Source organism: Mustela nigripes, chromosome 6 (genome assembly GCF_022355385.1).
Source record: "Mustela nigripes isolate SB6536 chromosome 6, MUSNIG.SB6536, whole genome shotgun sequence".
Taxonomy (NCBI): Eukaryota; Metazoa; Chordata; class Mammalia; order Carnivora; family Mustelidae; genus Mustela; species Mustela nigripes.
This window is the reverse complement of record NC_081562.1, coordinates 459684-472617: the sequence shown is the minus strand read 5'-3', so window position 1 is coordinate 472617 and position 12934 is coordinate 459684. Positions and strand designations below refer to the sequence as shown.

General features: G+C 61.8%; 2 protein-coding genes across 14 annotated transcripts in view; both read right to left on the bottom strand.

Annotated features, from left to right (window-relative positions):
* Nucleotides 1-3477: 3477 nt before the first annotated feature.
* On the bottom strand, nucleotides 3478-8994 carry HDAC10 (histone deacetylase 10). 7 transcript variants are annotated; one of them, XM_059401701.1, is made up of 20 exons: nucleotides 8457-8987; nucleotides 8252-8386; nucleotides 7911-8007; nucleotides 7596-7693; nucleotides 7400-7504; nucleotides 7172-7240; nucleotides 6940-7066; nucleotides 6691-6756; nucleotides 6441-6500; nucleotides 6275-6364; nucleotides 6017-6123; nucleotides 5878-5945; nucleotides 5544-5769; nucleotides 5353-5437; nucleotides 4941-5026; nucleotides 4740-4796; nucleotides 4496-4574; nucleotides 4153-4335; nucleotides 3906-4065; nucleotides 3478-3748 (listed from the first exon to the last, which is right to left on the bottom strand). In XM_059401701.1, the coding sequence occupies exons 1-20, from the start codon at nucleotides 8513-8515 to the stop codon at nucleotides 3729-3731; spliced, it is 1977 nt and encodes a 658-aa protein (XP_059257684.1). In that variant the 5' UTR covers nucleotides 8516-8987; the 3' UTR covers nucleotides 3478-3728. The 7 variants fall into 7 exon arrangements, with proteins under 7 accessions (XP_059257684.1, XP_059257683.1, XP_059257686.1 ...); XM_059401700.1 differs by having other exon boundaries at nucleotides 5544-5808; nucleotides 8457-8986; XM_059401703.1 differs by lacking the exon at nucleotides 6017-6123 and having other exon boundaries at nucleotides 6441-6538; nucleotides 8457-8991.
* Nucleotides 8995-10377: 1383 nt separating this feature from the next.
* The window catches only part of MAPK12 (mitogen-activated protein kinase 12), a 9367-nt gene continuing 6810 nt past the window's right edge, over nucleotides 10378-12934 (bottom strand). For 2 of the 7 annotated variants that reach the window (XM_059401711.1, XM_059401712.1), the window contains one exon: nucleotides 10382-10986. In XM_059401711.1, the coding sequence (XP_059257694.1) occupies nucleotides 10907-10986 (80 nt within the window). In that variant the 3' untranslated portion in view covers nucleotides 10382-10906. Of the gene's footprint in view, nucleotides 10987-12934 lie in introns of all 7 variants that reach the window. The other 5 variants (XM_059401709.1, XM_059401710.1, XM_059401708.1 and 2 more) reach the window with 5 other exon arrangements.

Below are 12934 nucleotides of genomic sequence, written 5' to 3'. Positions count from 1 at the left end.
GGTTACAACGCGCACGGGACGCACTGTCTGCCTTTCTCCACGCGCAGGAGGCGGCATCCGCCTGTTAAAACTTTTAGCTTTAGGGGCGCCTGGGTGGCTCAGTGGGTTAAGCCGCTGCCTTCGGCTCAGGTCATGATCTCAGGGTCCTGGGATCGAGTCCCGCATCGGGCTCTCTGCTCAGCAGGGAGCCTGCTGCCTCCTCTCTCTCTGCCTGACTCTATGCCTACTTGTGATCTCTGTCAAATAAATAAATAAAATCTTAAAAAAAAAAAAATCAGCTTTAATAGGACATAAAATCTCCGGAGGAAAGCTGCAGTTTACTCAAACTCGGTAACAGTACTGAGGGGGCCTCATTTCAGAACAACGACTACATTTGGATCCAGTTACAAGGCTTCCTGGGACTGGCTGGCTGCTGTCACAGCTGGGTCCCAAACGTCTCTCTTAGGGCTCAGCCCCTGTGTGCTTTGCTGAAAATGCAAACCTAACCCTATTATTTGGAAAGATCATAAAGACATAGTTTTGGGGACTTTGAAGAAAGTCCCTGGAGGCCAGAGTAATAATCCTGCTGATACTTCTGCCAAAATGCTGCTTGGCCAGTGGAGTGTGGGACTCTTGGTCTCCGGTTGTGAGTTCGAGCCCCACACTGGGTGTGGAGATGACTTCAAAAGAAAATTGAAAGAAAAGAAAAGAAAAAACCAATAGCCAAGCCTCTGTTCTGTCATGGTCCCAAGCAACGTTCTCCCAAATGATAATTTTGGCATACCAACCAGAGGTATCCAAAAAACTGGCCCCAAAAAAGGAAAATCTGGTAATAGCTGGTTTGATAAAAAAAGAAGTCTGGTTGGACCAATTAACAAACCAGCCCTCTCAGAAACCCTAAAATACCCACTACTCACCACAGCCTATGCATAAACCATTAAGCCACTGGCCTACTGACAAAATGAGTGTTCACGAACCAGTACCGTTGAGATAATTAGGCCGCAGAAAGGGCCCCTCCTCTGCTCCACCTGTCCACACAAAGGGATCCTACAGCTTCCATGGCTCCTAGCCCCTATGTTTTCTCACAACTGAAGCTTTTTCTTCTGGACAGGCCAGTGCTGCTGCTGTGACTAAAATTCTGTTAGGAAAGATTGTCCCTACCCAGGGAACCCCTCAAACTTCCTCGAGGTTGGAGAACTCTTACTGGCTGGGTGCTTCAGCAGGCCTGCCCTTCGCTGTCCTCCCCCACACCCCCGTCAGTCCCCGAGCCAGTCACACACACCACCAGCACTGGTGAGCCTCAACTGGCAAAGTCCATACACCTTCCAAATACCTGGGCCCAGAGCATTGCGGCTGGTCCTTCTAACCCTCAGATCCACCCCCTGGGGAATTGCCAGACTCCAACCCGTGGAGATTTCCAGGACCTCCGATGCTCTGGGCCCCTGCGGCCTCTGACCCAAGTTAATGAAAGGACATCCACTTCCATATTGTTCTTTGGGTCTAATTTCTTCTATTGAAAGTAGCCATGCGGGACGCCTGGGGGGCTCATCTGGGTGAGCATCTGCCTTCCACCCAGGTCGTGATCCCAGGGTCCTGGGATCAAGTTCGGCATTGGGCTGTCTGCTCCACAGAGAGCCTGCTTCTCCCTCTGCCTGCCTCTCTCCCTGCTTGTACGTTCTCTCTCTCTTGCAAATAAATAAATAAAACCTTAAAAAAGTAACCATGCTTTGGTGTTGCCTGGGTGACTCAATGGGTTGAGCGTCCAACCTGGTGTCGGCTCAGGTGGTCTCTTTGGTGGTGAGGTCGAGCCCTGCAGCGGGGTGGGGGAGCTCAGGGGAAGTTAGCTTGGAGATTCTCTCCCTCTGCCCCTCCCCCCGCCACTCTCTCTCAAATGAATGAATCTTTAAAAAAAAGTGTTTTTAAAAGTAGCCACGCTTCAAGAGAACAGTGTGCACAGGGAGTTCCTGGGAGATGGAGATGGCCTGAAGCGCCACATCTTGCGGCCTGGACATATCGTTTATCAGAAAAGACACCTCCAGAAAGACGCTTCGACCTTGCCAGGAAGGCCCCTCTCAGGATCTGTTAACCAGCCCTTGTGCCTCCCAACTCCAGGTCAGATACTCCGATCCACCGGACAGGTGGAGAGAGGCCCCAAGCCTGACGAGACCCGCACACCAGCCGGCGACCTGCAAGTGAAGACCTCCGCGCTGAAACAGCTTTCCTGAGATGTGCAGAGCAGGCCCGTGCACCGTCTCCTCCTTTCCCTTCCTTTGGGGGAAGACAGTGCCCTGCGGGGGTCTCCGAAACCCCGGGGATGGGGGAACCTTTTGTTTATGGCCCTGCGGGAGCAGCTGCACCGTGACGCTGGGACAAACGGGTTTCCCGCTCACTTGTTTTGAAGGGGAAGAAGGTTCGTGTTCACAAAAGTCCCTCCTTCACCTGACCGGATCTCTTACTCCGGATTCTTACCCAAATTCAGTCTGTGAATTTGCACCACGCAGGCTGTATTACGGATGAGGGTTGTTTCCAGCTCTTCGAGAGAACGGTACGGTTTCAGTGCATCTTTGAGGTTTTGCTATTTTTGTTAAGCTGTTGCTTCGTTTTTCCCCAACACACTTAGCCGACTGTTGTCCCGGGTTCTCTCAGTGCCCACCTCGCGCCCCCCCACCCCTGCCCCAGGAAGAACTTTCTCCCCTAAATTGAAGTAAGTGCCAATACCTACCTTCAGTTGGCGACTGCAGACCTACAGTGTCAGTTAGAACCCTCACACAGTTTGGGACTGTTATGTCACTTCTTCTGTTTCGAGTAGCTATTTTAAGTTTCGTATTTTGTTAACTGTCAAAAGAACTTTTATAAAACCCATGTGCTCACTAAGGAAATGATATTTGCAACCTTGAGAAGATGTAGACTTTAGACGGGAGGTACCTGGCCTTTCTCCCTCCTGACCGCTCACCTGACTCAGATGTGCCCTCAGGTGGTTTCCAACTGGCACACACCTTCCCTCCCATGTAGGACCGGACAGGCAGAAAAGTCCTTTCTGGCACCAACAGACAACAACCCTAAACACGGAAAACCTGACTCTTGATCAGTGATGCTTTCGAAGAAAGAAAGGTCTTGATCAAAAGGGGGGAAATGTGGAAATTAATAAAGGGAAACTTTCTGAAGTGTGCCTGGGTGCTAGATGGGGAGGCTGGAGGAGCAGCTGTGCCTCCCCACGCGACTACAGGAAGGGGCCACCAGAAGAACCACTGGCAGAGAATCATCAGAAAATCATCACCACCATCGCTTCTCGGCCTTTTGGCTAAGATCAAGTGCAGAAAATCATCACCATCCTGACCTCTGGCTCTTCTCCAGTGGACGCTCATTCAGAACAAACCCTCCCCGCTTCCTACTTCTCCATAAAATAATGTTCCTTTTCACTTATTGAACTTGCCTATGGTTTTGCCATAGCCTTGTCCCAAATTGCAATTCTCTGCTATTCCTGAATAAACCCATTCCTGCTGGTAAAACAACTTTTATTTTTAAGGTTCAGAGAAGCGTAGGACGTGAGGATGGGGCCACCTGTGAAGAGGTGGGCCCCTGGAGGAGGTTCCAGGTCCCTGCCGTGGACAGAGTGCCCCCGAGCCAGCGCTCTCCACAGCTCCGTGGCCTGGCCCTCCGCGCAAAGGCCTCCAGCCGTGGTGTACTGGCGAATGTTTGCATCTCCTGGATGGGAAGACTTCCACTCTGGTGGACTTCGAGCTACCACCTCACGGCACTCCAGAAGGAGCTGGGAAGAAAAGTACAATCACGCTGTCACCGCGATGAGCAGGTTCAGGACAGCACCTCAGTCCCCAGGACAAGAGCTCCTCTCTCCCCTGATCTCTATGGCAGGACTGTCCCCCTGCACTCCCTGCGTCCAGCCTCAGCCCTGACGCCAGCCTTACCAGCCACCTGCAGCATCTCCCACTGTGCTTCCAGCTGCCCTCTCAAGTGCACCAGGGCCTGCACGTCATCTGGGGAGGCCACGGAGAAGGGACCCAGGCTCGGGGGGGGGTCTCCATGCAACACCCGGGCCAGGACTCCCACAAGCTGGCATGTGGACTCCTGGGCCAGGAGCAGAGGTAGAAGCGGCGAGTCACTAGTCTCTCCCCATCCCACCCCCCAACAGCACGTCCACCCTGCCCCACTCACCTGCTCCACGAGGACCAAGACTCGGCCCCCCGCTGGTCCCCGTAGAAGGGCAGCCAGGAGTGCAGCTTGGGGGTCCTGGAGGCCATGGGCTGGTCCAAGCGCCACCAGCACCAGATCAGGCTGGAAGCCATAGGCCAGGGGCAGCACAAGCGCCAGGATGCAGCTCAAGAACCCACCCGTCGTCTGCGGGAAGGACAGCAGCACGGCCCAGCCCCTCAGCCAGCAATCACCCCACCGCCCACAGTCCCAACAGGAAGCCACGCAGGACAGGTGAAGGCCAGAAACTGGACCCCTGAGGACGCCGATGAGCGGCAGCTGCCCTGCCCATCACCCCACCGCTCACCCCTGACAGCGGCACAGACACGTGGAGCGTGGACAGGGCAGCCGCTTCTTTGCCTCTGATGTTCAGCCACAGGGTCCTCCTTCCAGGGAAGGGTGAGCACACGTGCACGGGTGTGAGCTGCGGCTTACCCTCCAGAGCCCAGACAGCAGAAGCGGAGGCCCTGCCTACCCTCCACCGTGGGAACCCAGGATGACGTGCCCACCCACACACGGGACCAGATGCACATACAACCTGAGTGTCCTACCCATCATTGGCAAGGTCTGGGGGCCGATCCAGCTGTCCCAAAGCCACACAGAACACCCTAGAAGAGAAGGTGGCCCCAGGACAGGCTGCACTCACCCAGCCAGGAATCCATTTCCAGAGCCCTCCTCACAGGGTGGGAAACAGGAAAGGTGTGGCCCCGCGAAGGCATGGGGTGCCCACGGGCCATGCCCTGAAGGCTTACCTCTGGGCTCCGTGGGACAAGCCCTGTCGAAGGACGACCTCCAGAGTGGAGGCTGCCGCTGGGGTTGTCGCGATGCCGCTGCTCACCTGTCGAGGGCAGCCCCCAGCCAGGCACAGAGTCACATCTGCCCCTGTTCTTAGTCCCTGTCTACAGAGCTGCTGTCTGTGCGACCTGAGCTCAGACCGCTGCACTTCTGGAAATAAGGTGCTAAAACTGTACTTTAAATCACCGCCTTCCCCTTACTGTCGGAGAGCATGTAGTTGAGGACACTGAGTGACCCTGAACTTGTGACCTCGTCCCTAAGGGTAGTTCTAGAAAGGATCCACATGGTTCTGCACCATCCAGCCCTCCCCGGATAGGGGCCCTGCCCCCAGCTCCATGGCCGCCCTCGACCCATCCCAGGAGCCCCCACCTGTCCATCCAGGATCCCATTCAACAGATGCAGGACCTTCCCAAGTGCAGTGAAAGCCGTGTCCTGGGTCAGGGCCTCGTGCAGCCTGGCGGGAAACCAGAGGGACACGTGGACAGGAAGTGACACAGATACCATGGCGCCCATGTACACACAGCCCCACCCTTCTCCCCAGGCCTGCCTGCTCTGCCCACCTGGCCCAGGCCTGTGTCTCCTCCCTTGGGGCTGACTCCTCCTGACGGAGAATGTCGGGGGGCAGGACCATGGCAGCAGCCGGCGCAGTCAGGGCAATAGCCGTGCGGACAGGGGGTGTGGCGCAGAGGTGCAGCCGGTCCAGGAGTGAACTCAGAACAGCCGAAGTCTGGGCCTCCGCTGCCTTGCATTTGGGTCCCCCAGGCGATACAGGGGAGGGTCTCCTCTCTGGGGAGCACGTGCTGAGACTCAGTGTGGGTGTCGACCCTAGGGAGTGGTTCAGAGTCAAAGCCACTGTGTGGGAGCAACCCCACTCCCAGCTTGGGCCACACTGACCTTGCTGCCAAAGGCTGGTCCAGTGAGGGGCCTGGGCTGCCCGGACGCTCTGGATGGACTCCAGGGCACTGTGGGGAGAAGCAGGAGCAGTCAGGCCTGGCCACGAACCCCCAGCCCTGCCCAGCCTCCTGCCCTGTACCTGTGCTGAGGCACCATGGGCCCCAACAGGGGCGGGGCAGGGTCACCCAGCAGCGCCTTCAGCACCATGCACACGGACTGAGACAGCGACTCCAGGTGGTAGCCTCCCTGGGAGCAGGGAGGAAACAGACACGACTGGACAGGGCTGTGAGCGGACCGGGGCACCACCAGCCCAAGCAGGACGCCCCGCCGCGTACAGCAGGCCCCCTCTGACTGCACCTTGACACCCAGCCAGTGAGCCCCCCTCGCCGCCAGTCACCTCCAGCACAGCACAGACCCGGCCGCCGGCCAGCACTTGCAGCAGCTGCGTGAGGTGGGCGAAGCACTCGGGAGTGGCCTGCATCTGCCCCTGGAACCAGAGCCCCATGTGAGGGGGCCCGGCCCCGGGACCCCAGACGCCCTCCCCAGCCAGGCCCAGACCTCACCTCGGGATCCCCAATTGCCGAGTCAAAGCCTGCTGAGACGAGCACCAGCTCAGGGTCAAACTGTGGACAGGGCCAGGTGGGGACAGGCAAGACAGAGCCTGGAGCGGGGGTGAAGGAGGCCCCTCCAGAGAGTGGCCCCCACCCACGGGGCTCTGTTCTGCTCCAGCAGAGGGGGGGGCTCCGAGCACAGAATCCCCCTCCCACGCTCCCCCCACCAACCCCGTGCGGGGGGGGGCCCCCATGCAGTTACCTCAAAGGCCACAGGGAGCAGCACGTGCAGGAAGGCGGCCATGTAATCCGCATTGCCCATCCCAACCTGCGGCCATTGAGCATCAGAGCTGGGCACTTGGATGGGGGGTGGGAGGCTCTGGGGTCTTCACTCCTGGGGCCCAAGATCAGGGGGTGACCCTGGAAGGATGCCCTGGACTACGTTCAGGAGACCTGGGGCTGTGGGGCAGGGGGAAGGCCTGGGAGCAGGGCTGGGGGGAGGGGTGGTCACCTGGTTCCAGGGCAGGTTGACAGTGAAGCCTCGGCCTGGCCCTAGCCCAACAGCGTCTGCATCTGACTCCCGAAGATAAGGCCAAAAGCGACCGTGCTCATAGCGGTGCCAGGAGAAATAAAGAACACTGTGGACAGTCAGCCCAGGTCAGAAGTTGGAGCTCAAAGGTCAGGACCTCAGCCCCATGGCTCCCAGCCAGGGGTGGCAGAGAAGGCCAGTGACCCCAGCTCACCTGGGGTCATCCTCGAAGATATACTGGATGCCCTGACCGTGGTGGACGTCCCAGTCGACAATGAGGATCCTGGGATAGGGAGTACACAGGCCACTGAGGGGCTGGGCCTCCGACCTGGGGGCGAGGAGCCCACCCCTGCACGGGAGAGCACCACATGGGGTCTCGGAGCAGCCTACCCCACCACTTTCCATCCGGCGCAGCCCCCACCCCACAGCCACCCCGACACACCTGTGCACGCCGTGCCGCTTCTGGGCATATCTGGCTGCTATGGCCACGTTGTTGAACACACAAAATCCATTGGCAGCAGCCCTCTGGCTGTGGTGCCCCGGAGGTCTGCGGGTGAAGATTGACCCATTGGGCTCATCCTGTGCCCTTCCACAGCCATCCACAGGTAGGAGCAGCCCAGGAAGGGGACAGCCCTCACCTCACCAGGGCGAGCCCATTGTGTGCAGTTCCGGTCAGCACAGCATCCACCAGCTGCAGCGCAGCTCCCGCGGCCAGCCGGGCGCAGTGGAAGGTACTCTGCGGGGTGGGGGTGGGGGTGCCCATGAGCCCCTGCCGTCTACACCACAGGCTCTGCCCTGGCTGTTGCCCAGTGCGGGTCCCAGCAGCTGCTGCCAGTAGGGTGCGCAGGCCATTTGCACATTCCTGAACGTTGGGGGGGCCCCCGGAGGTAAAACAGGCACAGAAAGGCAGACGTGCATTGGGGGGGGCGTGGGGGATGTTCCCAGGGCCGCACCGGGTGGAAGTAGACAGCATCGTACTGTCCAGACAGCGCCTGTAGTTCCTCGGTGCTCAAGGCCTGGGTTCCTCGCATCAGGGACACATACTCTGGGCTGCAGAGGGGCAGGCAGTCAGGACTAGGTCACCCCCAACCCAGCAGGGAGGGGAGGAGAGGGAGGAGTTGGACCCCGGTGGGACCGCCCACCTCACTGTTCCCTCCCCTATCCACCCAGTAGTGAAACTGAGGCAGAGAGGGGAGCTCTGTTTTCAAGACCCGGGCGGGCTGGGCGTTTGCACGTCCCAGGCGGTGGCCTCTGTGGTGCGTGGCTCCGCGGGGGCGGGGGGGGGGGGTCTGACCTGTGCACCAGGCCCAGCTCCGCCTCTGAGGCCTCTCGAGCTGCCAATTGTAGACACCTTTGCTCCAGGCCACCCTGCTGCAGACGCTCCACGGCGGCGGTCAGGCGCTCAGGACGCTCGATCTCACACTCGGGGCTGCGTGGACACCGAGCTCAGCGACCAGAGCCCCCTCCCCATGCTCCCTGAAGTGTAAGCTCACACTTACTCGTCCCAGAGCAGCCGCGCGGCTGTCATTTCCTCGTGGTACACGAGCGCCGTCCTCATGGCCCGGCCGCCCCGGGGAAGCAGGTGAGCGCACCGCCCGTTCCCTGCGGGCAGCCCCGGGGAGCCGCTCACCCCCGGGACACAAGTGGGGCGGCGCTCGCGGAGCCGGGGCACAAACGCGCAGAACCCAGGCACCGCACGAGCCGCCGGCCGCAGTCGGAGTCCGCGGGGTGGCTCCCGGGCACAGGTTTCCGGCCTCTTGAGACTCGGACCCGACACGGTCCTGCCCCCGCCGCCCCAAACCCCGCGGCCTGACCGGAGCGGGGCGGGCCTGACGCCCGGGGCCGCGGCTCCACCTCCCCCGGCAGCCCCGAGCCGGACGCGGCTACGCGAAGGGGCGGGAGGGAGGGGCGCCCCGCGGGCCGTCACGGCGGCACCACGGAGTGTCCCCGTCCGCCCCAAAGGTCACCCGACCCTCGCGGACCGCGCGGGCCAAGGCGTCAGACACCCGCAGCCCGTCCCGTCCGGCGCCGCGCAGGGGCCCCTCCTCGCCAGGGCTGGAGGCGCAGCGGCGAGCCGGGGCGAGGCAGGCGGGAGGCCGAGCGGAGGGAGGTGCGGGCGGGGGAGGGAGGAGGCGACGAGAGCACGAGGCCGGCACCGGGGGCGGCGCAGACGGAGCCCCAGAGCCCGCCCGCCGGGCAGAGCGCGCACGCGGGAGCCGCCGGCCGGAGACCCCGCGGCTCTGCGGGCCTCGTGGGGGCGGGGCCTCGTGGGGGCGGGGCCGAGGGCCCGGCGCTCGCTCGCCGGAGGCGGGGCCCCAGGGCCTCGAGGCGGGTTCCGGAGGCGGGGCCTCGAGGCGGGTTCCGGGGGCGGGGCCTCGGGGGGCCGCGCGCGGGGGCGGGCGGGCTTCTAGAAGGCGGGGCCGGGTGCGCGCGGCCTGAGGCCCGCGGGTATTGGAAGTGGGGCCCCTGAGGCGGGGGCGCCACCAATCCCGTCCTCGGCTCCCCAGAGTGCCGGAACGACCCCGACGGCGGCCCCGAGAGGGCCCTGCCCCACCGCGGCGCGCGACCCCGCGGGGCCCCCACGCTCCCGGCCCAGGCACCCGCCAGCGCGGGCTGCGGGAGCCCCACCGGGGCTCTGGGAGGACCCCGACGGGCTCTCGGGGTCCGGTGCCCGCCCCTGCGCCAATCAGGGCGGCTGCGCAGTGGCGCACACTGAGCGGCCATCCCGGGTCACGCGGCTCTAGGGCGGGGCCCGGGGCGCCCCCTCCCCCCCAGGATCTCCCGGGGCGGGGCGTCCCGGGCGGCGACCGTCGCAGAGCCCGGAGCGGAGGAAGCCCGTGTCCGCTTTGGCAACTTGTCTGACCATGCTTGACTGGGCCAGCGGTTCGCCTGTGCGGCCGAGCTCCAGGCCGGAAGAAGGGGGATGGCCTGGCCCCGCTTTCGCGCCTCCGCCGTCGGACAGGTGGAAGGAGCCAGGGCAGACGCCGGAGCCCCGGAGGGGCCCCTGACCCCGCTGTCCGCTCTCCGCGACGTCCATTGGCTGGCAGAGGGCTCGCTAAGGGCGCTGGGGTGCCACAGGAGTCTCAAAGCGCCAAGCGGGACCCCTCCTCGCTAGGAGCCTGGCTTTGAGAGCACAGGGAGCCCAGACAGCTGGGACTGAGCCCCAGGTCGGAGCCTAACCCCGTCCTCATCAGGCCGTGCCTGGCGTCGGGCTCCCGAATCTGAGCCATTAGAGGAAGGCGGGGCCCATCCCCAGGACAGGGGCTTCAGGCTCTGGGCTCCCTGTGGACCTGGAAGGAAGGAGGTGCCCCAGCCCAGCTGCTGAGTAGGGCCTGGTACCCCATGGCCAGCTTCTCTGTGCCAGGCTGCAGCTCAGACGCCCAGAGGCAGAGATCCAGTCTGAGAATTGGAAAAGCCAAAGTGCGCTCTCTACAAAAGGGTTTATTCCTTCCAGCTGTGTGGGCCCATTCTGGGCTGGGGGTGCAGGGGAGTCCACAGCCACACCCCCAGGACAGACATCCCTGAGTAGGCACTGTGCGCCCGCCCTGTCCTTTCTCAGCTGTTTCAGCTGGGCTTCAGCTGGGGCTGGAGCAGGCAAGGTCAGAGGCCAGGCCTTGACCCCAAGCCTCACCCCCCAGCTCCACACAGGCTCTGAGGCTTGTTGTTGCACCTGGGGGAGGGGACCATCGCTCAGGGAGTCAGAGGCCAGTCCCCAATCAGGCTGACATCCTGTCCAGAAGGTCCAGATGTTCCCCCAAGTTTAGACTGAAGTCCGAACCTTGAGAGCGGGGTAACAGCCTTGGGCGGGTGGGGGCATCCGTGGAACCCGAGGTCTCCTGGGACATAAGCCTCAGCCAAGTCACAGTGATCGTTAGGATTGCCCTTCCAGGTAGGAGCCCCAGCCAGGATCCCCAAGGCATCCTCACCACCTCTCAGGGCCCACGGGTCTTCACAGAGCCGTCTCCTTGGAGACCTTGGTCCCCAGCTGCCGGGGAGGCTTGAAGCTGAGCACTTCTTTATATGTGACACCTGGGTCGGGGTGACAGAGACAGACTGTCATGGGAGAAGGGACTTCATCACCCTTCAGAATCACCTCCTAGGATGAACACCCAGGGTGGAAGCCAGGGACCCAGGAAGAGCACTGGGCCCAGGGCACTGGTACTTGCCTCTCTGGGTGGGGGAGGGGAGAGCTCCTGGGCCTATAGTACAGGCTGTTAGCCACTGACCTAGGGGCCTAGCCGGTCCCCAAAAACATCAGGGTCAGAAGTCACTGCTGGAGTGCAGGTGCTGGATAGGCTGCCCTTGTCCCACACATGCGACTTCATCGCAGGCTGTGGCCACACTCAGCCCACCTGTGTCCATCCACAGGAGCTATCCGCCTTGATGGGGCTCCTGCAGCCCTGGAGTGGCCACGTGGGCCCCGGCCCCACACCCTGACATAATGAGGAGACGCTGTCCTCTGAATAGAAATCCATGTGTCTACTCAAGTGGTCCCACCAGAACACAGCCCGGTTCCTGGACCACGAATATCCACAACTTCAATGTCAAGAATTCCCACAAACACCCACAGCTTCTGCCCTCCTTGCCAGGTGCTCATGGTCCCTGAAATGTGAGCCCAGGGCCAGCCATCCCAGAGGAAGGGAGAAGGCCCGATGTGCTTCCCCTCTGAGCAGCCTGCAGAGGGACGGCTCTGCACAGCCCTGCCCCCGTCATTCCCATGCTCATCTGGCCAGTCCGGCCAGTGGAGCACCTGTGTGGGGAACATCGGTCCTCCACAAGCCCAGCGCAGGAAACACTGTGTGTTTAGAGCAGGTACTCTGTGTGGCTCGCCCTGCTTGTGGCACCTGTGTGCTCCTGCCCCGTCGGGGGCCCCAGGCCCCTCACCTAACCCTAACCTGGGGGTCAGCCCCCACAGGGGAGGTTTGTGTGAAGCTGGCTGTTCCCAGAGAAATGGGAAGTGAAGAGAGTCAGCATTCCTAACCGGGGGCTCGGCCGCAAGCAGGTCACGTGTTCACCATGGTCTGCAGCAAAAGTGAAAGCTCTTACCACTGTGTGTGGGTGGGGACCACAGAAAGGGTTCTGTGGCTCGTGGTTTTCATGTTATCTTTTTTAGCAACAGAAGACTTTCATCAAACCAAACCCAACATATAAGCACAGATAAGAGTGGGGCCCTGTGCAGGCACCAAGCTGCCCAGTGACCAAGGAACAGGGTCTGAGAACCACCAGTCCCGTCCACCCCACCCCCATGTGCAGCACCAAGGCCCCAGGTCTGAGGCAAAGCCAGGACCGGACCTGAATGCTGTCTGCAGGTACTTCCAGCACCCTCCAGGCTGGTCCAGCAGCCACCAAGAGAAAGACACGGAGCCCAGCCCTCACTGCCTGCCATCCTGCAAAGCCAACCCCAGCACGCAGCCTGAGCACCTGGCAGGTGTCCCCGAGCCCAGCCTGAAGCCGAGTGTGTGCTGGTTGGGCCCTGAAAGATGAGGGCAGGGGACATCGCTCTAAGGCGCCTGACAATGCCCAGCCCGGTGGTGCCAAGCTCAGGTTTCAGTGGGTCTGCACGGCTCAGCGGGACTAGAAGGAATGGGCAAGGGTGCGGAGGAGGCTCCCTGGGGTGGGCCCTATCCTGCCAGCTGGTGTGCAGCAGTCCAGGTACGAGAGGTCCTGAAAGGGGCGAAGAGGGGCGCCTGCGCGGCTCAGTCAGTGGAATGTCGCCTCTTGGTCGGGATCTCAGCGTCATGACACCAAGTCCTGTGTCAGAGTCGGCTGGAGGTCCTCTCCCTCCCTCTGCCCTGCCCCCCTCACACGTGCACACGCCCCCCCCCCCCCCCCCCCCCCCAAAAATAACCAGGAAAACCCTTTTTTAAAAAGAGAGCGCAGGGGTGCTGGGGTGCTGGGGTGGCTCAGTGGGTTAAGCCTTTGCCTTGGGCTCAGGTCATGATCCCAGGGTCCTGGGATCGAGTCCCGCATCGGGCTC

What these genes read in the sequence shown, in the direction of transcription:
- HDAC10 (XM_059401700.1), bottom strand. Translation starts at nt 8,515, where the DNA reads ATGAGGACGGCGCTCGTGTACCACGAGGAAATGACAGCCGCGCGGCTG. An exon ending in ATCTTCGAGGATGACCCCAG is followed by an intron (nt 7,067 to 7,171) that starts GTGAGCTGGGGT and finishes GACTGTCCACAG; the next exon opens with TGTTCTTTATTTCTCCTGGC. An exon ending in TCAACCTGCCCTGGAACCAG is followed by an intron (nt 6,757 to 6,939) that starts GTGACCACCCCT and finishes CAATGGCCGCAG; the next exon opens with GTTGGGATGGGCAATGCGGA.